This window comes from Pogona vitticeps, chromosome 2 (genome assembly GCF_051106095.1).
Source record: "Pogona vitticeps strain Pit_001003342236 chromosome 2, PviZW2.1, whole genome shotgun sequence".
Lineage (NCBI taxonomy): Eukaryota > Metazoa > Chordata > Lepidosauria > Squamata > Agamidae > Pogona > Pogona vitticeps.
This window is the reverse complement of record NC_135784.1, coordinates 111,656,690-111,682,967: the sequence shown is the minus strand read 5'-3', so window position 1 is coordinate 111,682,967 and position 26,278 is coordinate 111,656,690. Positions and strand designations below refer to the sequence as shown.

General features: G+C 42.8%; 1 protein-coding gene across 8 annotated transcripts in view; it reads left to right on the top strand.

The window, feature by feature from the left end:
* The window catches only part of SH3PXD2B (SH3 and PX domains 2B), a 182,688-nt gene extending 157,151 nt beyond the window's left edge, over positions 1-25,537 (top strand). For all 8 annotated transcript variants that reach the window (XM_020806936.3, XM_078385786.1, XM_078385785.1 and 5 more), the window contains 5 exons: positions 1,647-1,764; positions 10,831-11,057; positions 12,167-12,216; positions 14,124-14,249; positions 21,528-25,537. In XM_020806936.3, the coding sequence (XP_020662595.3) occupies positions 1,647-1,764; positions 10,831-11,057; positions 12,167-12,216; positions 14,124-14,249; positions 21,528-23,078 (2,072 nt within the window). In that variant the 3' untranslated portion in view covers positions 23,079-25,537. The remainder of the gene's footprint in view (positions 1-1,646; positions 1,765-10,830; positions 11,058-12,166; positions 12,217-14,123; positions 14,250-21,527) is intronic.
* Positions 25,538-26,278: the final 741 nt, after the last annotated feature.

Below are 26,278 nucleotides of genomic sequence, written 5' to 3'. Positions count from 1 at the left end.
GGTTATGTAAATCTTAATACTGAAATAAACAAAGAATGCTGTGTAATTCTTAAACAATAAAAATGCAGAAATAAATTATACCTTTATCAGACCACTAAAAATCAAGCTTTTGTGTATCATGTCCACTTCTTTAGGCTATGCACCAATATGTTGTGGTTAGTGTAGGAAAGTTTTAAATGAGTGCCCCAAAAATTCATGGCAGATGTTTGAAGTAACTGTTCAAGCGAGCAGACTATATTAACCCAAAATGTTTCTTCTGTTTCTGTGAGTGCAATCATTAAGAACTCAATAGAAATGTTTAAATAAACAAAACAAACAAAATAAACAAAAAAGTTTACTAGTCCATTAAGAATTTTTTAAAAATCTACAGTTGGTCAGTTCCTTTTATTAATGGCAACTAACCTTTCATATTCTCCCGCACCTTTATTAGGCTAATAGTTTGAAATGCAAGGCATGGGGGAAGAAGCAGGGGAATCTAGAATGAGGCCACATGGAATGAAGCCATGCAGTTAGTTGTTCATATTTGTTCTCAAGGCGGAGATTGTGCACTGAATGAATTGAGTCATTGGTAGGTAAAGCTATTACATAGCAGCGCATACTGAGTGAAAGAAATAATGGGTCTCTCTGAAAATACAAAGGCCACCTGCTTTTTGGAGGTTTGTGTTTTGCTTTGGGTGAAGCACACTAGCCTCTGAGTTGGCACAAAACAGTTTACCAAGGAGTACGTCAAGGTTTATATTAGCCAAAGTGGCGATTAGATTTTCGGAAGTGCTTTAAGTGAAAAATTACAATTAAACACAAATTGTGTAGTGTCGTGGATAAGGTGTTGGGCTAGGACTCAAGAGACGGGTACAAACCATGCTCACTCGTGGAAGTTCACTGGCGGTGTGTGACACTAGTGTAAAGACTGCTCCTTAAAATATGTTCTGACTTCACAGCACATAACATGCAAGATAGAGTGGAGTCTACAGTGCAATTTTATCCTGAATACTGTAGTTCCGATACAGTGTTTCCAAAGCAGAGAAAGACGGATACTGATCAATAATAAAAATGAGAAAGTGAAAGTAGAATATTCAAACTCCATGGATCTATGAAAGAACAGTGTAGAGCGCAGATGAGTATTGGATACTGATGGAGAAACCTGGCAGCAGTCACTCTGTAGCAACAGTGTAGATGTTTGATGTGCATGTGATTTCTTGCTTCTCTTTTGGTGCAGTCAGATTGCTGTGCTTCTGCTGCTGTTTTCTTTCATGCAAGCATAGTTGGTCCATGCTTTTCTCCTCTTTAGAAAGACAAGCCACAGAGAACGATTTGCATACCTTGGCTGGAAATCTGCTGAACACCTTATATATTTGGTGTTACCATGACACACACACACCCCGCAACCTTGTTGAGGAAAATTCACAAGTTATGCAGCTCTGACTTCAGAAGCTTTTACTAGATTTTTATTACATTGTGTGGTTAAGGTCCTGAACTGGTTACCAGGTGAATGATAAATCTGATTGCAGATATTCCTGTACCATGCAGAATGCTGAATTAAATTAAGATTGAATGTTTTTAAAAATAACGCTGTCTTCCAACAAGAGTTAGTTTGTTTATTTTTGTTCTTGATTATCCCCTTCTCTGTCATATTTTACTTTGAACAGAAGAGAAATATATGGTAATTTATCCCTACACTTCTCGAGACCAAGATGAAATAAATCTGGAGAAAGGGGCTGTAGTGGAGGTGATCCAGAAAAACTTGGAAGGATGGTGGAAAATCAGGTATGTTTTGTGATGAAGGTCAGGAAAAATTGATGGGAGGGAGAGACTTCAGCATACAAGGGGCAAACTGCATTCTTTTTAATAGGATGGTCAAAATCCTATTAGATAGGATTTAGATAACATCTTAATGGTCTTTTCTGTTTTGCAAAAGCCAATTAGGAATGCAATGTTTTTGTATCAGGGAAAGGGTATGAGGAAGCCTATTTAAATTAAGATGTGCATGGCTCCAGAATTATGTAAATACATAGAAATGCACTCTATCATGTTTTGTCTGGCTTTAGGGAGGCAAAAATTAAACACCACAGATTCTTGAGGATAAGGAATAAATACATAGGGGCTGCTCTTTTTGTCTATATACCTGTATCTCTTAGCTGCCTTGTTAAAGTAATTGGCCATAGACTAAAGGAGAGATTATATGTTTTGTAAATGGCTTCCAAAGTTGATGAGCTATAAAATAAGAATGATCAGAATCCTTCACAGTGTAATTGCATTAAGTTGCAGCACAAATTGCTGCTAATTAATGAATTGCTACTCTCATTTTTAGCTTTACCTGTAATACAACTTAGCACTTGACCAGGAATGCAGTCAGCAATTCATTAGTCTATGGCACCTCAATTTATATAATTTCACTTAAGCTAGCTAAATCTACAATAGGATTCTGGTTATTCCCCTTTTGGGGAAATTGTATTTGTAAACTTGGGAGTGAAAGATCAAAGAAAACTAAAATTGTGTTTTTCCCCCATTTGCTTAGTGGTGTCTGATAAAACCAATAAACAACTCTTGAATCAGATTAGCATTTCTTTAACCCATAGATGCCGTCACTTGAGCCAAAGATTTTTATGTCTACAACAAACACAAGTGGCCCAAGTTGAAGAATGGCATATTAAAGCTGGGGTAATTCCTCACATCCTGCTAGATTTGTGGCTTAAACCACATCCTTTTGTAGAGATTTCCTGTAAACCAGTTATGTAATACAGGAAATATTTTAGTACACAAATGTCCTGTTTCATTTGCAAGGACATGATAACTCTTAAGTTCCATCCTCAGCTAAAAAAGCCAATTGTTGCACAGATTGATCCATTTGATTTGTGCGTGTCGTGTCTGTTTCTTGTGCTTTTTGTCTCCATGGTTTTCTTAAGGGCCACTCAATATGATTGAGTGTTATAGTTGCTTTGAATGACACTATTTGAGGCCTTTGTAATGAAGTGGGGAAGAGAAGTTTGCCTTCGTTGGGTCATGTGATATGCTAAAAGCCAGGCATGCTATGTCTATATCACTCTCAGTCTAAATTAAACATGAAACTCCAGGAAGACTGAGAGTTTGATTTAGTCTGTTTCAGAGGATACTGCATTTATCCAGACATCTCCTAAATCTCTGCAAATTAGACTGATGTGTGGTTCAGGATTGGGTTGAAACTACAGTGTGCTGACTGAATATGCTATGCTGGCAGTATCTGACTTCGGAGCCAGAGGTTGGGAATTCAGTTCCCCACTTTGTCTCCCGGGAGAAAAGCCAGCCTGTGTAGCCATGGGCGAGCTGTATAGTCCCAGGGCCCCCCAGAGGAAGGGATGGGTAAACTCCTTCTATTCTCTACCTAGAAAACATTGAAAAGGATCACCATAAATCAGAATTCATTTGACAGAATGCTGTTGTTGTTGTTGTTGTTGTTGCTGCTATTGTTATTGTTATTATTAGTTCTTGACTACAGGGAAAAGTACTGAAAGACAGGCAGTAGAACAAAGCCCTGCCTATAGCCTCTAGAAGTCTCTGTAGAATCCCATCTTTGCTTTCAGATTTGTTTGGAGAAACAACTTGTCTCTGTCACATTCAAACCCAGATTCAAAGTAATAAACTTCATGTAGAATGTAGTCTGTTCAGCATAAACCTGCAGAATCTGTTGCTGGAGGGTGTGTCTTCTGAGACCCGTTACTTTGCAAGACTCACCTTGACAATCATAAAGAAATGCCACAGTGTATTCAGCAAAAAACATTTCTGGTTCAGTTAGTTTTAATCCCGGCATGGTGATGTTCTAAGAAAATAACTTGTTGAGTAAGCCAAGCACCATGCTTTGATTTCTATAGCATCCCACTGAACCTGTAGCGTGGGCAATCACCACACTAGGGGAGAGAAGCATATGTGCACATTTTAAACAGGCAAAGTATGCTTCCAAAAATGTGACAAACCCAGACCTACTGGGATCTGCCACACGTTAACTGAGCTGCCACCAACCATTCCCTATAAGAAGTCACACAGACCAGGGATGGATTTTTAAACAAATAAAGAACAAGGTTTATTTAAATCACACACAGGGAAAAATAAAATGATCAGGTGAATAAGATATAGTAACGTGGCTTAGTTTCACTCATACATACACACAGGTTGGTTCACACAGAACCCTTAACTTGAAGCACAGACCCTGAACCTATCAGTTCTGGCTAACCAACAGACACCTGAACCTATCAGGTTGGTACTCTGACACACAGTAGTACCCTGTCTGACACACAGACTCCCACACCAGCTTCTTCTTCCCAGCTGCTGCTTCTTCACATCCCAGCGTCTCCTAACTTCTCCACACACGCTTCACATATATATACAGTACAGCCCCTCCTCCTGATGTCCCGCCTTCCACTCCCCATAGGATGGAACTTTCCCTCCAAACCCATGACAGACAGGTAACATCAGTGCTGTATGTAACACCTCCCCTCTTTATAAGTTGTTTTGTAGGGGGAAAGCTAAGGTGCTTTTTCCCAAAAAACAACCTGGATAAAACACACAACAACAGTTATACATACCATATCATACTTACTTATACTTACATTCTAAGTTAACCATAGCAATTAGGCATTTAAACATTTACCATATACATTACATCAATTTACCTTTATTCATACAAACCAAGTTCAAAAAATAGGTACATTTAACTTTTTGTCATCAATATATACACATAGTCCATGTTCTTTCGCCGTCTTCAATCTTCAGGTCTTCTTGACAAGGCGTCAGCAACACAGTTCACTGACCCTCTGACCACCTTCACTTCAAAGTCATAGTCCTGTAGGTTTAAAGCCCACCTCATAAGTTTGCTATTGTGGGTTTTCATTGTCTTTAACCATTGCAGTGGTGAATGGTCAGTGCACAGAACAAAATGTCTTCCCCAGATGTAAGGCTTGGCCTTCTGGATCGCGTAGACTATGGCCAAACACTCCTTCTCCACGGTTGCCAAATGTCTCTCACCTTTTTGAAGTTTCCTACTCAGGTAGGACACTGGATGCTGGTCACCATTCTCATCCTCCTGGCACAGAACTGCTCCTACCCCGCTGTTAGACGCATCGGTGTAGATGATGAACTCCCGGTCGAAGTCTGGAGCACGCAGCACTGGATAGTTGATGAGGGCCTCCTTCAACCTCTGGAACGCCTCCTCACAGTCGCTGGTCCACGGGATGCGGTCATCAGTCTTCTTCCTCGTCAGATCGGTCAGCGGAGCCGCAATCTCGCTAAACCTCGGGATGAACTTTCTGTAGTAGCCCACCAACCCAAGAAATGATTTGATTTTTCTCTTGGTGTTGGGTCTAGGCCAATCACGAACTGCTTCTATCTTAGCCGCTAGGGGTTTTATCACTCCTCCCCCTACCATGTGACCCAAGTATTTTATTTCTGGGCTACCCAGCTGCAGTTTGTTCTCTTTGCAGGGCCTAGGCCAAAGCACTTCCTCCCCTGGATCAAAGTGCCTCTCCCTGGCTCTCTGGTCATCCCAAGCTTTCTTTCTGACCTTTTGAGCTTGCAGGGTCTCTGCTGCTAGCTCTAGGTTTCTCTTTAGGTCATTCATCAAGGTGTCTATGTATGTCACAACATCTTGTGGGTCATCCTGGGTGATCTGCTCCCAATTTTGTTTGATCAAATCAAGGGGCCCTTTCACCCTCCTCCCAAATAAAAGTTCAAACGGACTGAACCCGGTACTGGCTTGTGGCACTGATCGATAAGCAAACAAAAGGGATTGCAGCTTCTGGTCCCAATTGTTTGGATTCTCTGCCAAGTAAGCCCTAATCATGCGCATTAGAGTCCCATTGAACTTCTCAGTTAACCCATTACTTTCAGGGTGATAGGCAGTGGTTTCCTTGTGCTTAATTCCACAGATTTGCCATAAGCGTTTCATGAGCTTTGATGTGAACGATGCGCCCAAATCTGTGATTATTCCTGAGGCAAATCCCATCCTGGACATATACCCCACCAAGGCATCTGCCACTGTGTTAGTTTCAATGTTAGTCAAGGGTATGGCTTCAGGGTACCTTGTGGCATGGTCCACAATGGTGAGAATGAACCTGTTCCCCCTCTTTGTGGCCTTGGGCAAAGGTCCCACAATATCCACCCCTATGCATTTGAACGGAGTGTCAATCACAGGCAAAGGGCACAACTTTGCTTTGGTCCTGTCGCGGTTATTCCCCTGCCTCTGACACACATCACATTGTTTACAGAACTCCCTGATCTGCTTCCCTATGTCAGGCCAGTAAAAATTCTGTGTGATTCTCTGCTGTGTTTTGTTCACCCCTAAGTGTGCAGCAAACATGTCAGAGTGCCCCCTTTGTAAGATCATGGGGCGATACTTTTCAGGTACCACCAGCTGACTTCTGATCCCATCTCCCCCTTTTGAGATATTCCTCAGGGTCTCTCTATACAAAATCCCCTTTTTCTCCAGAAATCTCACTGGGGTCTCAGGTGTTAGCTGGGCGTCAGTCACCTGTTCAAAACACTTTTGGAGAGTGGCGTCTGCCTTTTGCTCTTGTCCAAATCTGCTGTCTGTGGTTAAGGTTTCCACCACAGCTTCTGAACTCCCCTCTGCTTCCGTCTCTGGCTCATCATTACCCCCCTGAACTGTCCCCGTGGTGGCTTGTGAACGTGTAATCACTAGCACCCGTTTCACATGTTCAGCCAGGTCATTTCCCACGAGCACGGCTGCTGGCAGAGTCGATGAAATCGCTAGCCGCCAAACTCCCCTCCAGCCTTGAAAGTTCACAGGTACCTCCGCTACTGGCAGAGAGATCACCTGCCCCTCAATCCCTGCCACCTTCATGCTCTCATTTGGGATTACATACTCCCTAGGAATAATATCTGGATGGCACAGGGTCACCTGAGAACAAGTGTCCCGCAGCCCCCGATACTGATGGCCAAGTATTCCTACGTCCACCCCTGCTGTCTCAAACAACTGAGAATCTGTTCTCACCAGTAGGCAGCGCCTGACCTCTACAAGAGGACCATTTTCCTCAGCCTGATCAGCAGATGTAGCTGTTCCAGATTGAGTAGCCATGGCAACAGGCTCCCTCAGTGACAATGAGCCTTGCTCTTTCTGGACACAGAACACAGCTTTTGGCTTGGTTCCACTCGAATCCTGAGGCACAATTCCTTTTAGCTGCTTTAATTTCTCACACTCTGAGATTAGATGGCCCTTTCCCTGACAGAAATAACATTTTCTGCTGTATTTGGAGTCTTTCTCATCTTGTTTTGGTTTTCCCTCCAAAATCTGAGGTCTTGGTTTCATGTCTGAGGGCTTCCCTTCACCATGGGCCCCTCCCCCTTGCTGGCTTTTCCCTGGTCCCTGAGAGTACTTGCTGTAGGTTTCCTTGGGTTTTCCTACAGATTTCTCCTCACCTAAGGGCTTTCTTATCTGGTAAATAAAATCTGCGATCTCGGCTGCTTCTGCCACAGATCTAGGTTTCCTTTCCCTCACCTGGAATTTCAGTTCCCCATGCAGGACTGAATAGAACTGTTCCAGCGCTATCAAGTCTTTGAGCTGCTGAAAGGTCTCTGTCCCCTCCTGAGATAGCCATTTCTCTAGCAGCCTCACCAATTGAGCCCCCACTTGGGTAAAAGTCTGCTCTGGTTTCTTTGTGAGGGACCTGAATCTTTGCCTCAGCTGTTCCGCATTTATCCCATGTCTTGCAAACACCAGTTTTTTAAACTCTGCAAAATCTCTCATCAGTTCCTGTGGCATCTCTGAATAAACCTCAGCCAGGCTACCACTGATTAAAGATCGCATGATGGTCATCTTCTCAGTTTCCCTCACTGAGAAGTCCACAAACGCTCTTTCCACTAAGGAAAAGAACACCTCAGGACAATCTCCCTTGTGGTACACAGGGAATTTCTTCAGGTCAGCTTTAGACAGTTGGCCTCCCTCAGAATCCCTATTGTTATTATTGTTCTGGTTCATCAGTTCCAATTTTCTTAATTCAAACGCCATTTTCTCTCTCTCCATTCTTTCTTCCCTCTCCATTCTCTCTCTCTCTCTCTCTAATTCAAATTGTCTTTGCCTCTCCCTTTCCTCCCTTCTTTCTCTCTCTAATCTTTCCTCCATTTCCCTCACCCTCAGTTCATGCTGTTGGGCTAGGAGCAATTTTCTGAGTTCTGGGTTCTGCTCTCCTGTGCTGTCACCCTGCACTGAGCCAAATTCATCCTCAGAACCTTGGTCAACCTGGGGGTCTTTCACTTCACCCATTTCTGCCATTTGGCTTCGAGTCAAGGGCATAATCCCCCCTCAGAACAGGCTGCTTTAAAAAGTCAAGCCTCAAAATAAAACGACCACTTTTTTTTTCTTTTGCCTCAGAACCAGCTTTCCCTATAGATTGCTGCTGTCCTTCAGCACTACTTGCAACTGTAGCGAGTTAGAGTCTACCCCCCTCTGCTGGGCCTCTCAGCAGGCAGGCTAGATCACTGCTACTACACAGTTTTGCCTCAGCTTTTTCCCGCCAAAACAGGCTGCCTCAGAGCTCCCTAATCTAGTCCCCAATCTGAGGTTACACGTTCTTCTACTAGTGCACCCCCCCCGTGAGGTACACCTAGAAGATTACCTACGTGCTCTCAGATTGTCCCTGACTAGACCCCCCTTGCTCTGGGCACACTTGCCAAGGCTTTGCTGGACCGCTGGACAACTGGACCAGTCGTATCCCACACGCTGGACACCAATCAATGTGACAAACCCAGACCTACTGGGATCTGCCACACGTTAACTGAGCTGCCACCAACCATTCCCTATAAGAAGTCACACAGACCAGGGATGGATTTTTAAACAAATAAAGAACAAGGTTTATTTAAATCACACACAGGGAAAAATAAAATGATCAGGTGAATAAGATATAGTAACGTGGCTTAGTTTCACTCATACATACACACAGGTTGGTTCACACAGAACCCTTAACTTGAAGCACAGACCCTGAACCTATCAGTTCTGGCTAACCAACAGACACCTGAACCTATCAGGTTGGTACTCTGACACACAGTAGTACCCTGTCTGACACACAGACTCCCACACCAGCTTCTTCTTCCCAGCTGCTGCTTCTTCACATCCCAGCGTCTCCTAACTTCTCCACACACGCTTCACATATATATACAGTACAGCCCCTCCTCCTGATGTCCCGCCTTCCACTCCCCATAGGATGGAACTTTCCCTCCAAACCCATGACAGACAGGTAACATCAGTGCTGTATGTAACAGGTGTGTCTTCTGAGACCCGTTACTTTGCAAGACTCACCTTGACAATCATAAAGAAATGCCACAGTGTATTCAGCAAAAAACATTTCTGGTTCAGTTAGTTTTAATCCCGGCATGGTGATGTTCTAAGAAAATAACTTGTTGAGTAAGCCAAGCACCATGCTTTGATTTCTATAGCATCCCACTGAACCTGTAGCGTGGGCAATCACCACACTAGGGGAGAGAAGCATATATGCACATTTTAAACAGGCAAAGTATGCTTCCAGAAAAGCTCAAGTCTTTTAAAGCCACAGCATCAGCTGGCACCCATCTGATTGCGGCATCTTTGCCTCAGGCCAGTGAGGTGGCCTTTCCCCACAGTTGGTATCAATCCTTGATCTATGGCAGTTGTGATTGTTGGATGTGGCTTTTGAATCACTGAAGGCTAAGCCTTGGATAGATTTTTTTGGGGAAAGAAATGGTTTAGTTCACAGAAAGTAAACTGTGCAAGGTGAACAACTGGAGTTCTCTGTATTGTGCAGGAAGCAGCTTAAAAACAGCAAATCTCTTCCTCTTTTATGTGCTACAAAAAGAGTCTGCACTTCTTTACACCACGTGCTTCTGTATTTTCTTTCTGTAATATGTGAAAGCCCTTTCCTTTTCCCATTTTTATGCCAAAAGGAGGTGTGATTTCCCTTTGATCTCTGTGACGTATATGTGTAAAATATTCTACATGATGAGAAAAGGGTTTTACACTTTGCACATTACAGGAATACTGCAGGCCCTCGTGGTCTGCTCTGCAAGCACATATTTGCTAAATACATAGTGCAGCCTTAGTTTGTCTGTCTTGCAAGTGTTGCCATTTCCTTGCCACAGGTTAGGTGATTCTCTTTAAGGCTGCAGTGAAAATTGGGTGAGGTCTGTCCAGTAGTAGGGGACTGCAAGCTGTGTATCCCTGCTGTGTGTTGTCACCCATTCCTGACCAGCAGGCTGGCTACTGCTCACAGGTTTTCTTGTATGTTTCTCTGGGAAGGGGGCACAAATATCTTGGTCCTGTATGTACAAATAAGTGGGAAACCCATCATCTTATTCGTAGACATTCCTATTTGTGAAGGTATGAAATCTTGTGAGATATTTAATAGCCCATAGGAGTATCTGTCAGATACACAGACAATTGAAATAGAAAGCCATTCTGTTCTTCTGTAGTTGGTCACCTTAGAACTTAAGGGAAGAGAACATTGGTAATGCATTTTGGGTACAGTGGGGTCTTGACTTGAGAACTTAATCCGTATTGGAAGGCGGTTCTCAAGTCAAAAAGTCTGTAAGTCAAGTCTCCTTTGACCTACAGTGCATTGAATACCGATTAATCCCATAACAGGCCATTTTTGTTCCATTTTGGTTTTTTTCTGGTCTGTAAGTCAATTCTCAGGCTGCAAGTCAAACCTAAATTTTGCGGCCAGAGAAGTCTGTAACTCAAAAAGTCTGTAAGTCAAGCCGTCTGTAAGTCAAGGGTCCACTGTATTGCTCTGGAGCGTCAGGTATTTGGAGACAGATTAATAGCAAGGCAGGAGTTTATATGATTTGACTAATAGCTGGTTTGTTTGCTTTCAGGTATCAGGGTCAAGAAGGCTGGGCTCCAGCATCCTACCTTAAAAAAGGGAGTGGAGACATGTTCGCACCAAAACCAGGATCTGCAGTTTCTACCCATTCATATGCATTGGATCTGGATGGAATTTCTCGGCAGCAGAACTCAGCAAGTCGAGATAAGGAGGGGCCAAACAACCAAAGAGATGGGAGATTTGATAGCCGCCCATTGCCAAATGTGGACCTTAGGCGAAGTAAGTTGGGAGCAGTGACCAAGGTTTTTGTACTTTGTGGGCAAAGGTAGCTGGATTTGATGTATAAAGCATATAGAACAGAGGAGAGGCATTTCCAGCCTGTGAGTCTAATTCAGCTTGTGATGATTCCCTATCCAGCCTGCACAGCTTTTTTGCCTTGATTATCAGAGGTAAGAAACCTGTTTAAAGCTGGAAAAGGACTTGCATGGAACTGGATCTGCAATTTGCAGACTGGGAAGGTTTGCACGTCTGGAGCAGATCTGCAGCAGATTCGTAAGAGTTGTATCTGGCTTGACCCATTTGCTCTGGCCCCAACCATAGCTCTGCCAGTTTCTAGGATGTAGTCCAAGATTCTTCTCTAATTGGAATGCGGACTCTGGTCTGGACTCTCACTTTGTTCTAGAGCATGGTGGCCTCTTTAAAGAGTCAGTGGTTGGGTGAGCACAGGACGGATGTTCAGAACAGGCCAGGAAGACTGAGAGTGAGTTGTGTGTCTATCTTGAGTGCTGTACTATCCCAGTTTCTTTATCTGATTGAGGGCTGGGTAAAAAAAAGGGAACTGTGGCCTTCTTCCACTTCAGATAATATTTCAACATGCCTCATCCTCCACATGCTCTGTCATGAAAATGTCTGCTTCTAATGAAGTATTTCTCAGCTTCAGTAGGAGATATCTGGATGGTAGAGATTTGACTCTAGGGTCCCGGATTATCCTGGATTTCATAGGTTTATACATAAGGAAAAATTCCTGTCTTGACACATTCTCACATAGATGGAAATGTCTAGCTGGACTTTCTTTACCTTTCCCCTGTGTTATGTAGAACTGGGGTCCCCAACCCCTGGTCCGCGGCCCAGTACTGGCCTGTGGAGACAAATCTGCTGCCCCCCCATGCACACACACAAGCATGCATGCTCCCCTGCACACACGGGTACCCTGACCACCTGTGCACGTGTGTATGGCTCCCCTGCTCACCCACCCTGAACGCGTAGAGTGCCCTGCCCCCACGCAAGGATGCAGCCTCCCCCAACAGTTGTGCTAGAATGATGAAGTCATTTTTATCTTCCTTTCCCTTTCTATATCTTTGGATCACAGTTATGTATTTTCTTGACAGAGTCACCCCAAATGAGGCAGAGGCCCCCTCCTCGTCGAGATCTCACAATAGTAAGTATTGTTCTTAGCTGGGCTTAATTAGGCAGTGTTGGTGTATATCTACATTTGTGCTTTAAAAGAACTATATATGTAAAACATCAGGAAAGGGATATTTCTCTTACTAAATTGTGTGCTTTTGCAGAGATTTCTAAGTGCAAAACATACATATTCCACATGTGTTATGACTATCTTGCTGTTTTTCCTTTTTAAAAATACATGGGGATAAGTGATACTCAGAATCGAATTTGGCCATTAATCCAAAATGTTTAATATTTCTAAAGCAGAAGATGGCAATAAGAAAGAGCAAGCATTGTGTATAATAATAATATAATTTATTGTCATTGTAAGTATATACACAGTATATCATACAACGAAATTCACAAAACCCACACACAAAATGCAGAGCTTGGAAAAGTTACTTTTGGGGATTACAGTTCTCAGACTGCCTCCCCTCCCCCACCTGCGCTGGCTGGAGGATTCTGAGAGTTGTATTCCAAAAAAATAACTTTTCCATGCTTTCAAAGAAAATTACAGCATGAGAAGCTTTCTTGATGTGCTTCCCTACGATCCCTTTATGTATTTGGCTCCGACTGATACAGGTGTTGCACAAAATGAGCCTTCTTTCTTATATACCATGACTGCTTAGAGAATGCATATTTCATTCATAATGTGACGAATGGTCCAGAGAAAGTTTTTTCAAGATAAACAGCTTCCAGAGGTTTAGAGACAGCACATATCCAGTTAGGAACCTCAGAGGGCTGCACATCCTCCCAACCCCCCTGCCCTATATGATTTTTACTGAAGGAGCCCCTTTGCGCTCATATGTAAAAAGCAACGAACAAAATTAAACGGACAAAGAAAAACAAATGGAAGGCAGAGGTTTAGGGGGAAGGAGACCTTTTTCTGAGTGAAATGAGGACCTTTCTCATTTTACTTAGAGTACTGCATTTTCCCATGCTTACCCATTGTCACCTTGGATGTACCGTATTTTTCCGTGTATAAGATGATACTGTTGTTTAAAATCTCTAGATTAAAAATTGGGGGTCTTCTTATACACTGAAGTAAACTGAGGGGAGAACCACGGGCTTGCAAAACTGCCCATACCTTGCCTCTGCAAACAGGCTTCCTTCAGCCATGAGGATTAGTTTCCTGCAGCCAGGAGACTTAGCTTCCTCCAATCATGAGTCTTATGGAAGTGACATCAGCTGATCCTGAACAAACCAATTGGAACACACCTCGTTGGAGATGGAGCCTGTAGGCAGTGCTCAGATGCGACAGGGACTGGTAATGTCCGAGCTTTCTGAGCCCAGAGGCTGAATAAAGTGATATGCTCAAAGCTAAGTGTGATGCATAATATGACAGTACTGGTATGTAAATGTTACCTAATTACTAAATAAAAATGTGTTCTGTTTTACATTTAAAACATTGATTTCTTAATTTGGGTTAGAAAAGTGTGTGTGGCGATCTTATAAGATATGGTAGTTTGAAACAGAGCACCATGACTTGGAAAAATCAAATTGGCAATGTGAAAAAACATGTTGCCCTAAGCCACCCCCATCTTCCTGGGAGATGAATGGGTAGATTATTATGCTCAGAACATCCATGGAATCAACACATTTCTTTCATGCTTTGCTTATGTGCCCATTTTGAAGGTTCCAGTACTTAAATCTCTGCTTTGAGGCGAATGCTATGAGTTCTGGGTTTTCATTTTTGCTTCCAGGTTCAGCAGAGATCTCCGATCCTTTGCGGGCTTAAATACTGCTGTCTGTGTGCATGGCAGCTGTGAAATCAGTAGAGCCCCTTGAACCTGCTTGCTATACATTGCCTTTCCCCTGGGCCTCCAGAGTATAGTGTGCCTTGTGTTGCTTGGATGAAAATGTGCTGATGTGTGTTTTGTTACTTGTGTGTGTATGCAACAGCCACGTGGCCTCAACCTGCCTAAGCCTCCTGTGCCTCCCCAAGTGGAAGAAGAGTATTACACCATTGCTGACTTTCCAACCACTATCCCTGATGGCATCAGCTTCCAAGCAGGAATGAAAGTAGAGGTAGGTCTGCCCGCCCTTCGCCATCCCTCATGAGATCTTTGAAATGGTTCAGTACAATAGCGTATTTTTGTTCAAGAGGAGTTCTCTTTTCTGACAAGACTGCCAGGGAATCATCATTGAATAGGCCAGATCTTGATAGGTCTCTGATAAGGTTGACCCATGCACACCAACAGTCCCATTGCTTGTTATGTGAGGTACCTTCCCAGTGGGTGTGAATGTGGAGCTGCTTCTCTCAGATGATGAGGTGTGACATTGGTCTAAAGCTTGGTGAGCAGCGAAGAACCTCCCCTTTTGTGTGGAGCGATGAGAATCTTTTAGTGTTGTAGTCTAACTGGCGCCCCAGCAGGGGGGGATTATAGGACATATGAAAGGCAGGCGCCCATCTGTCCATTGGGGATGGAACATGCAACCAAAACTGAGAGGCACTTCAATGAGAAGATTGAGATCAACCATTAAAAACATCCTTTAAATAGTCAAAATAAAGAAATTGACTAGAGCTCAGTTGGACTATAAAATAACAAGGGGGTTTAAGATATTATAGAGGAGGAGGAGGAGAAGGTTATAGAGAAGCTATATGAATTAATTTTAGCAGTTCTGACTACAGAAGATGGAGAGTAGATAGCTTTGCCTGAGCTGTTACTTTTTGGGAAGGGAGTGTGAGGACCTGAAGCAAATATTAAGAGACAAGGAACAATAATCCAGATCTTATTGATGAATTGAGAGCCAGCAAATCATCATAAATGGTATCCCACAAGACGTCTTAAAGAACTCAAATGTTAAATTCCCAGCCCTATAATAAAAATATATTAAATGTCCCCAAGACAGGCCTCTGTACTAGAAAGTGGCGAATGTGACAACCTGTTTTGTAAAATGGATCTGGGGAGATATTGGAAATTAAAATTGAGTTAGTGAAATGTCCTGCATAAATTGATAGGAAGTATGTGTAAAGATCAGGGACGTGGTGGCGCTGTGGGCTAAACTGCAGAAGCCTGTGCTGCAGGGTCAGAAGACCAAGCAGTCGTAAGATCGAATCCACGTGACGGAGTGAGCGCCCGTCACTTGTCCCAGCTCCCGCCAACCTAGCGGTTCGAAAGCATGCAAATGCGAGTAGATTAATAGGGACCACCCCAGTGGGAAGGTAACAGCATTCTGTGTCTAAGTCGCACTGGCCATGTGACCACGGAAGATTGTCTTCAGACAAAACGCTGGCTCTATGGCTTGGAAACGGGGATGAGCACCGCCCCCTAGAGTCGAACACGACTGGACAAAAATTGTCAAGGGGAACCTTTACCTTTACCTTTATTTGTAAAGATAAAATTATCAAGTTAGTAGCCAAAATCCTATTGCACTGTTATATGTGCAGTGTTAAATGGTGTTACAATTAATGAGTCCCCACTGGACTGGTTGTCGTTTAGTCGTGTCCGACTCTTCGTAACCCCATGGACCAGAGCACGCCAGGCTCTCCTGGACTGGTAGGTGCCCAAAAATCCAAGGGGTGTGTGTCTCATTAATGAGGAGCGAGAATTTGCTGCAAGTTAAGCTGTTTGCTTTCTCCAAGTATACCTAAGCAATAGGATTTGGGCCAATAGACCCAAAGGGATAAGCCCTGCTGACAAAGAATCAATGCTTCTGTAATGCTAACTCCTGTCTGACTGATATAGAGTGTTTTTCGAACTGAGCAAACAGATGGACAAGAGTGATTTTGTGGATATTATTTATTTAGATCCCCAAAGGCCATTGAAAGAATGCCTCCACAAAGGCTGGCAGTGGATAGCAGTCACAGGGGTTACATGTTGGTGACTGAGCTTGGGGCAATTTATCTCTGACTACCATGTGCTGGGCCCTAAAAACTCATAATTGCTGTTGGATGAATGCCTTGCTTTGGGGCTTTCCCTGTGCATTTGTTGGGTCACTGTGGGAAAACAGTGCTAGACTATAGAAGCTTTGGTCTGATCCAGCACAACCTGAACTTGCAGTTTTTCCTTTGTGTGATTCTCCCTTTGTTAATTTTATAAACCCAGAAATGTGAATATTACTAACAGCTGACTCTATCTTGAACCGATTAGGATCCTACTGGTGATTCAATACTGACATCTAGTGACCATAATAACAATTCTGCTCTTTTCCCCCTTTTTCCTTTATTTTTTGCAAATGTGACTTGACTTGGAAGATGGTTCACTATTTCTGGTGCTCTGTACATGTGTGCGTGCATTTTGCATGCTTCAACAATCCTGCACAGGAATATTTATTTTATTTATTTTATTTTATTAGATTTGTACCCCTCCAAACTAGACCAAAGGCCTACTCTTCCCATATGTGACATATGTCACCTGGAAGTGTTTAATTTTAATTTGCATCATTATCTGGGCCATTTCATATTTGATACAGAGGTAACCTTGGATAACCCCTTCAAGGATTACTGCCTTGTTGTGGTGAAGGGGCTTGAGTAATTCAGAGAAGCTATGGGCTATGCCGTGCAGGGAAACCCAAGACGGACAGGTCATAGTGGAGAGTTCTGACTAAATGCGATCCACCTGGAGCAGGAACTGGCAAGCCACTCCAGTATCTTTGCCAAAAAAATTCCTTGGACAGAAACAAAAGGCTAAAAGATATGATGCTGGAAGGTGAGTTCTTCAAGTCGGAAGGTGTCCAACATACTACTGAGGAAGAGTGGAAGACAAGTACGAGTAGCTCCAGAGTTAATGAAGTGGTTGGGCTAAAGCCGAAAGGATGCTCAGCTGCGAATGTGCCTGGAAGTGAAAGGAAAGTCCGATGCTGCAAAGAAAAATACTGCATAGGAACATGGAATGTAAGATCTATGAACCTTGGTAAGCTGGGTGTGGTCAAACAAGAGATGGCAAGAATAAACATTGACATCCTGGGCGTCGGTGAACTAAAATGGACAGGAATGGGCGAATTCAGCTCAGATGATTATCATATCTCCTATTGTGGGCAAGAATCCCGTAGAAGGAATGGAGTAGCCTTCATAGTCAACAAAAGAGTGGGAAAAGCTGTAATGGGATACAATCTCAAAAATGATAGAGTGATGTCAGTACGAATCCAAGGCAGACCTTTCAACATCACAATAATCCAAGTTTATGCAGATTTAAGAACAGAATTAGATTTGGTGGACAGAGTGCCTGAAGAACTATGGATGGAAGCTCATAACACTGTACAGGAGGCAGCAACAAAAACCATCCCAATGAAAAGGAAATGCAAGAAAGCGAAGTGGCTGTCCAACGAGCCTTTACAAATAGCAGAGAAGAGAAGGCAAACAAAATACAATGGAGATAGGGAAAGTTACAGAAAATTGAATGCAGACTTCCAAAGAATAGCAAGGAGAGACAAGAGGGCCTTCTTAAATGAGCAGTGCAAAGATATAGAGGAAAATAATAGAAAGGGAAAAACCAGAGATCGGTTCCAGAAAATTGGCGATACTAAAGGAACATTTTGTGCAAAGGTGGACATGATAAAGGACAAAAATAGTAGGGACCTCACAGAAGCAGAAGACATCAAGAAGAGGCGGCAAAAATACACAGAGGAATGATACTAGAAAGATCTGAATGTCCGGGATATAGAGGAAAATAATAGAAAGGGAAAAACCAGAGATCGGTTCCAGAAAATTGGCGATACAAAAGGAACATTTTGTGCAAAGATGGACATGATAAAGGACAAAAATAGTAGGGACCTCACAGAAGCAGAAGACATCAAGAAGAGGCGGCAAAAATACACAGAGGAATGATACTAGAAAGATCTGAATGTCCGGGACAACGCTAGCAAGGTTATGCTCAAAATCCTCCAAGGCAGGCTTCAGCAGTATGTGAACTGAGAACTCCCAGAAGTACAAGCTGGTTTTCGAAGGGGCAGAGGAACTAGAGACCAAATTGCTAACATGTGCTGGATTATGGAGAAAGCCAGAGTTTTCCAGAAAAACATCTACTTCTCCTTCATTGACTATGCAAAAGCCTTTGATTGTGTGGACCACAGCAAACTATGGCAAGTTCTTAAAGAAACAGGAGTGTCTGACCACTTTATCTATCTACTGAGAAATCTATATGGGACAGGAAGCAACAGAAAGCAACAGTTAGAACTGGATATGGAACAACTGATTGGTTTAAAATCGGGAAAGGAGTATGACAAGGCTGTATATTGTCCCCTGCTTATTTACCTTATATGCAGAATACATCATGCGAAAGGCAGGGCTGGATGAATCCCAAGCCAGAATTAAGACTGCCAGAAGAAATATCAACAACCTCAGATATGCAGATGATACCACTCTGATGGCAGAAAATGAGGAGGAATTAAAGAAACTCTTAATGACGGTGAAAGAGAAGAGTGCAAAAAACGGTCTGAAGCTCAACATCAATAAAACAAAGATTATGGCCACTGGTCCTATCACCTCCTGGCAAATAGAAGGGGAAGATATGGAGGCAGTGACAGATTTTACTTTCTTGGGCTCTATGATCACTGCAGATGGTGACAGCAGCCACGAAATTGAAAGACTCCTGCTTCTTGGGAGGAAAGCGATGACAAACCTAAACAGCATCTTAAAAATGGAGACACCACCTTGCCGACAAAGGTCCTCATAGTCAAAGCTATGGTTTTTCCTGTAGTGATGTATGGAACTGAGAGTTGGACCATAAAGAGGGCTGACTGCCGAAGAATTGATGCTGTTGAATTGTGGTGCTGGAAGAGACTCTTGAGAGTCCCCTGGACTGCAAAGAGAACAAACCTATCTGTTCTGAAGGAAATCAACCCTGAGTAGTCATTGGAAGGTCAGATCCTGAAGCTGATGCTCCAATACTTTGGCCATCTCATGAGAAGAGAAGACTCCTTGGAAAAAGACCCTGATGTTGGGAAAGTGTGAAGGCAAGAGGAGAAGGGGACAACAGAGGATGAGATGTTTGGACAGTGTCATCGAAGCTACCAACATGAATTTGACCAAACTCCAGATGGCAGTGGAAGACAGGAGGGCTTGGTGTGCTCTGGTCCATGGGGTCACGAAGAGTCGGACACAACTTTACCACTAAGCAACAACACAAACCTTGGATATGCATTCATGCAGGAGATTGCAGTCAAACATAGCTCTTGCTATGAGTGTATCTGTGTAGTAAACATGAATAAATTTGTATTTTATATATTTAGATGTGTGCTTATGAAATATCTGTTTATGCATCTATGAAATATAATTTTTGATGTGTTTCTCTAGCTGTTCAAATATGAAAGAAGCTCTATAGCAAAAGAATGTTAAGTAGACATAAGAGATAACATTAAAATAGGTCTAAAGGTCATTAAATGAAAACCTGAAACTTTCAGAGCTTCCTCAACTTAAACTTAAACTCTGTAGATTGTGAGGTAGAAAGGTAAAAGACTCCACAGATCTGAGGAGACAAATTGGGAAGAATGCTGCCACCTAAAGGGCATAGTTACATACGCCATCTCCCAGGGCTGCAGAAATAAGTGAATAAGTGCTCTTGAATGCAAGTTGCTGTTCCTGCTTCGCATCCTGCATAACATCTTGGTCTATAATTGGGACGGTCAACCCATGACCCACCATGCCGTTGGTACAACTCCCCCCCCCGCTCCCTTACTGTAGTTACTGCTCCAAGGCCAGAGATTCTGCTGAAAGAACAGAACATGTAAGAATTGCTCTCCTTGTGCACTTTGTTCCTCAGCAGAACTGAGCTCCCAGCAGCCCCTCAAGAAGCTTCTTGCTTGGCAGGATGAGTGGAACACCGTTTTTTTCTGGGAGACAGAGTGCCTACTCGATGCAGTGCCATTTCTCAGCAGTGTGGGATAGGTGCCATTTTCAATGTCAGGAAGTTGCCCAGCTCTTGTTGTCATTGCCATCATCCTTATCATCACTATATTTATTTGTATGCTGGTTTTCTGAGGTAAAAACAATGCTAAGAGCAGCTTCTGGAAACATCAAAAACTTGCATAATAGAAAATAATATTTCCACATAACTGATCATTACAGTTTAAGATGTAATTAATTATACAAAATGCAAACATCTCATGGCAATAAATCTAAAATGGGTGGACTACTAATGAGTCACACTTGTTTTATGCTGTCAAGTCACTTCTGCCCTATGTCATACAGAGTTTTCAAGGTATGTAAGATGCTTAAGGAGCAATTTATTTATTAATTAAATTTTTATACCACACATCTAATGGAAATCTAGTACTCTGAGCAGTTCAGAGCCTGACAGAAAATCTCCCCACTCTAAACTCCAACTAAAAGGTGGTTAAATATACAAATAAAAATTAAAAAGAAAATCCCTATGATGACAACTGAATAAGATTATCAAAATAAATTATAAATTAAACACTATGCTCCCCCCAAAATACCCACCACGGCAGAGCAAGAATGTTCTTAAAGGACTTCTTTATAGAATTCTGTTTTAACCAGATTTCTGAAACTTAAAAGGTAGGGGGCCTGGTGCACCTCTACAGGCAAGGTGTTCCAGAGCAACATGGTAACCACTGAGAAGGCCCAGTTCCTAGTCAAAGTCCTCTGGACCTCCTTCAGGATAGCCTTTCATAATAATGACACCTGGGAAGAACTGATGGCACAGGTAGTAGGTTTTTGGGAGAGACACTTCCAACAGGTATTGAGGTTCCAATACTAACACCTTGAATTTACTACAGACGCTTACAGGGAGCTAATGCAGGCAGGCGAGAATCAGGGAGATATGGTCACATTTCAGAGCTCCCAAAACCACTGCTACCCCCAGTGAGTTCTCATAGGCAAGCAGTATCCTGAACCTGAATCTGGATCTCACCACCTGACAAGTTATACACTGGACTGGTTCTTAGTTCACCCTGTGACCTGACAAAAAAAGGATCACCAGAAAAGAATGAAGGCTAAATGCTGGTGAAAGAGTTAATGGGATTTTAATTTTTTAATTTTTTGGTCCCAAAACTAAATCTGGCTCCAGTTGCAATTCTGAAGAATACTCTGCTGCCGTTTTCTTCAAGCACCACCACCAGCTTTGTACCAATCATCTGCCTTCCAGGGTGAAGTAGAAATGGACCTGGAAAGGCGCATGTAGTGGGGCTTGTATAGCTACAATAATTTTCAGGTGTCCTTCTCCACTGTCTTTATACAAATGAAGGCCTAGTGTTCGTTTCTGATAATTTTGTAGTTATTGAGAATATCATGCCAGATTTTAACAAAACTGTTCCTTTCTAACCCTTAAATGTTTCACCCAATGTTTTAGAGCGAAGTGATGGTGCTAAAGGTCTAAAGAGTGATGACTTTGTTTCTTTCTCCAGGTGATTGAGAAGAACTTAAGTGGTTGGTGGTATATTCAGATTGAGGAGAAGGAAGGCTGGGCACCAGCTACCTTTATTGATAAATACAAGAAAACTAGCAACGCCTCTAGACCGAACTTCTTGGCACCACTACCAAGTGAAATGACACAGCTGAGGCTGGGCGATAATACCGTGGAGAACAACTTGAATGGAGAACCCCTTGGACCATCGCGACCTCTCCCAGAAGCGCCACCTAATGGCACAAACTATGGAGTAAAATGGAAGGAGAATGAGGCTTCCAAGGGTGCTACACCCGAGAGCAATGATGCATCTTCGTGTGTTGGATACGAGGAGATTTCTGATCAAGATACAGAGGAGAAACCAAGCCTCCCTCCTAGGAAAGAATCTATCATTAAATCAGAAGAAGAATTAATGGAAAGGCAACGTTTAGAACAGAGGCCTCCTCCGAAGCCTCCTGGTATGGCTTTGCCTGCAGTTCCTCCCAAGCAGACCATTCCTCCAAGGGACAGCAAGAAGCCTGAGCTCAAAACAGACAAGGGGAAATTGTTCCAGTTGAAAAATGATATGGGATTAGAGTGTGGGCATAAGGTCTCACCCAAAGAGGTGAAGAAGCCCAATCTCCGGCCCATAGTCAAACCAAACAAGCCAAAAGTTGAGCCCCCGGAAGATAAGTCTGAGCCAGCTAGCCAAAACCCATTCTTGAAATCAAAACCTCAGATCAGACCCAAGCCAGCAGCAGCAACAACAACACTTAGGACAGATCCTCCTACTCAGGCTGATGATAAACTAGACATCTGTAATTTGAGGAGCAAGCTCCGGCCTGCAAAAGCTCAAGAGAAACCTTCGGAACAGGATGCCATGTCTAGTGAGAGTGCCTTCAGCAGCAGTGTGCTTCCAGTAGAGTCTTCTGCCCGATCTCAGGAAAGGCCAAGTGCAGAGGTTCGGCCTCCATCCAGACCAGACAGCCAAGTGTTTAAGGAAACAGCTTTACCCAAAATCCCTCCCAACTCCTCAAAGACAGGCGAGAGTGATCCCAAAACCACCTTCCCTGTTCCCAGAGAACCACCTCAACGGCCTGTAGTGCCACCCAGGAGGCCGCCTCCTCCCAAAAAAGCTGCTGTGCCATTACCTGCATCTTCAATTCCCACTACTCCAGAACACAAAGCTCCACAGAGGGAAGTGCCTGAAGTTAGAGCCGCCCCAGTGCCAAGTAGGCCAATGTTGGTTCCTCCAAAAGCCAAAGGTTTCTTGCCAGCTGCATGCCAAGAGGATGGCAAAATGAAAAGCAGCTTAGGCCAAAAGGCAGTGCCCAAGCCCTTGGAGCGGGAGAGAGTGTCCACACCCATCACTAGTTCTGATGTCTCCAGAGAAGCCCTCTATGTAGCCGTGGCCGATTTTGATGGAGACGAAGAAACCAGCAGCTTTAAAGAAGGGACCTTGTTTGAAGTCCGTGAGAAGAACAGCAGCGGCTGGTGGTTTTGCAAGATTCTTGCTGGCGGTCCCTGTTGGGAAGGCTGGATTCCTTCCAATTATCTCAGAAAAAAGCCATAGTCCCTCCATTGTCCTCATATTAAAGCAGCAACTCAAAATTTCCCATTATAGTACCGAAATATTTAATTAGTTTATTTATAGTTTTTCATAAGGATGGCTCTATTGTTAAAACAAAACAAGTATCTGGGATACCATACATTCCACTTTATGTATTTTCCAAGAACAAATAGTAAGAGAAGCAGGTTTTCATATAGTGTAGTTCTGCAATTTTTCTTTCTTCTAGTAACTCATTCTCTGAACAAGGTTTTGGTAAGTAACCCTTCCCTCCCCCAGCCTCTGTGAGATTTTAGAGCAATCTGTTTTCAACTTGGTAAATAAGGAGTCAGTGGCAGGAACCAAAGAAAAGGAGGATCAGAAAGGCCACTTTCTTGATTGTTCTGTCATGTGCCATGTTATGCACTTAACTGTAATCAGGAACTAAAAGACTCTAGCAAAAATAATACGGAATAGATAATTATTATATTATAATAATAGTTATTATTATTATTTGATGCAAAGGCCTGTCCAGATGGATAAGAGATTCTTTGTGTTAATATTCTTTGTCCCTTGCTTGGACAACCTCTCAGCCATTAGAGATGTTCCTTATGTGACAGCTGGTATTCCATGATGCCTCATTCATAGTCATGTACAAATGTATGCTAATGAGGTCCATGTGTGCTCTGCTGTGCAGACCCCTATAGATTTTTTTAAGCATTAAACTCTCATTTTACCCAATAGAGAGGACTGGATGCAGGGTCTTCATTACATGGATGGAAGGGGCCACTGACAGAAGGTTCCTTTGCCTGATTTCCAGGCATCTCTTTCTGTCCCTTTATAATATCCATTCAATATAATTCTTCACGCCTTTTCTGTAGTTTTCAGGCAGGTAGCAGAGCTGTCTAGGGATGGATTGGGTAGGGATCCACTTCTGCCAGCCTAGTGGCATTCATCTAAATCTGGATGCAACCCCAAGAACACAGTGATCAGTAATTCATACTGTTCATTTGTAAAGGTTTGAACATCAGAACATTTTGTTTTGGTCACCGCTTTGCTAAGTATTGTCATTTTAATGTGTTTCTTCTGTCCATTCTCTTAGGTAGATCTTCCTGATCCTTGTATGATCCTTAGATAGATTTCAATTTCAGAGGCCTTCATGCTCCATGAGAACTGAAATTCATTTTTCACACATTTAACCCTGCTCTTATTGTCACCTGTTTCTTGATAACTGCTAAAGCCGTCACTGAACAAACTGTTGTACAGCAGCAATTCCAGTGCAATTCACAGCTGTTCATTACTTCAACTTGTTGGGTATGTGTGTGGTACTAGATCTATAGCACACATTCCAAAATAGATGGTTCAGTACCCATGCAGGTGCTGTTTTAAAAGGAAATTACTTATACCACTGCCATTTAGGTCCCTATTCACTGGTCCTCTATTCAAAAAGTTGTCTGTTGTCCCATTTTCCTAAATGTAAAGGCACTCCCACATTGGGGGAGATTAAGAAATCCCATCCCAGTGTTTATCTGCATCTTCTTTCTGTTGATAGGAAGACTTTCACAGAAAGCAGACTTGAGGGCCAAAGCACATGTTCAGAGAAATCTGTTTCTAGGAGTAGTACTCCCACAAGTGGCGAAAAATATACTATTGGGAGGGGGAAAAATCAAAAGGAGAAATGTGTCTTTTAAAAAATCATCTGTGGAATATTAACAGTGGTTTCTTTCATGTGTTTAATTCCAAGTCTCATCTAACAAAGCAGATCCTTTTGCTGGGAGGAAAATTTTGTAAGAACATGAGGGACACATTCTCCTGAATGTTTGCTTTAGCCCTGTGAAGACCTTGGGCTGATTTGCTCTCTGGGCTGCTAATGTGCTCTGACTAAAAGCAAGCCATGGACACACATCTGTGCCTTAGCTTTTATTATCCTTACCTGCAGTGCAAATAATGACTCAGGCCTACTTAGCTGGGATACAAGAAGAAATGGCAAGGTAACATTTCTCTTGGTATTCTCTGCTTGTGTCCAAAAAAAGAGGAAATCATTAAGGATAGCTTGTCTGCCATGGCATGACATGCATCCAGCTGCCACACACATACCCGTGATCTAGCTCGCTGACCATGTCAAAGTAAATGTTAGTGTGATGAAAAAGGAATTCAACCTCATGCTTACCAAAGCCGACTCTTCACAAACCTATGACTGGAGAGCTGCAGGGAGGTGGAAAGCTGCCAAAATGGCCTGATACGCATCTACAGTCTTTAGAAGCCTGTTTTAATGTCTAATAGTATGTAAACATGTATCAGTCTGTATGTTATTGTGGGTGGGGCTGGAGGGTGGGTGGGATTTCTGAGGATATTAGATGTAGCTTATGTAAAAATCATGTATACTTCCAACATTAAACGATGATGGTGGTGATGGTGGTTTTTTTTTAAAGGTAAAGAAATAATAAAAAAAAGCTTGACTGGTTTCAAGCAGAATTGTTACAACATCTTGGCTGTATTGCTTTTGTCTTTCCGTCTCTGGTCTATTTGTGAACTACAATTGCCTTAATGGTGCAAAGAAGGCACAATTCGGTAGGTGAAGCAAACTGTTGTTTTCGAGATCCTATTTCTTACACTTCAGTTGCAAACTTTTGGCTAGATTGGCAGGGATGAAGTGCTTATCGGCAGGCATTTTTAAAGAGAGCAGCTCCTTCCTTCTGTAGCTGACAATCTGAAATGGCTGCATGTCAGCCTTCAGAGCATGTAAGCCTCCACCACCAGCCGTGCTGAGGCTGGGTTGCCTTTATTTGACAACCTTTTTGAAGTGACAGAAGAGCAAGACAGTTCTGCATGCAATTTGAGCCATCTTACCTGAGCAAAATTAGAACTACATGTTAATTGAAGGGTTCTGATGCAATGCATTAGAAATGCTTGAAACACACTAAAGGGGACAGGCCTTGTTTCTGTTAAGATTCATTCTGTGTCTCATCCATGTTTTGCAGCAGTTGTAAGTGTCGGCTAGCAGGTAAGTAAAGACCATATGTGAAAACATGCTATAGTTACATTTTCAAAAGCTCTTGACAAGTGTTTCTCCAAAGGCTCCTGTGAAAACATAGTAGTCACAGAGAAAGGCTTGCTTAAGGACTGATAACTGAATTAAGTATAAACTGGAAAGTTAAGAAACCGGTTTGATCCTGTCAGGATCCATACAAGGATATGTATAGTATATTCCTTAGTTGTATAGAATT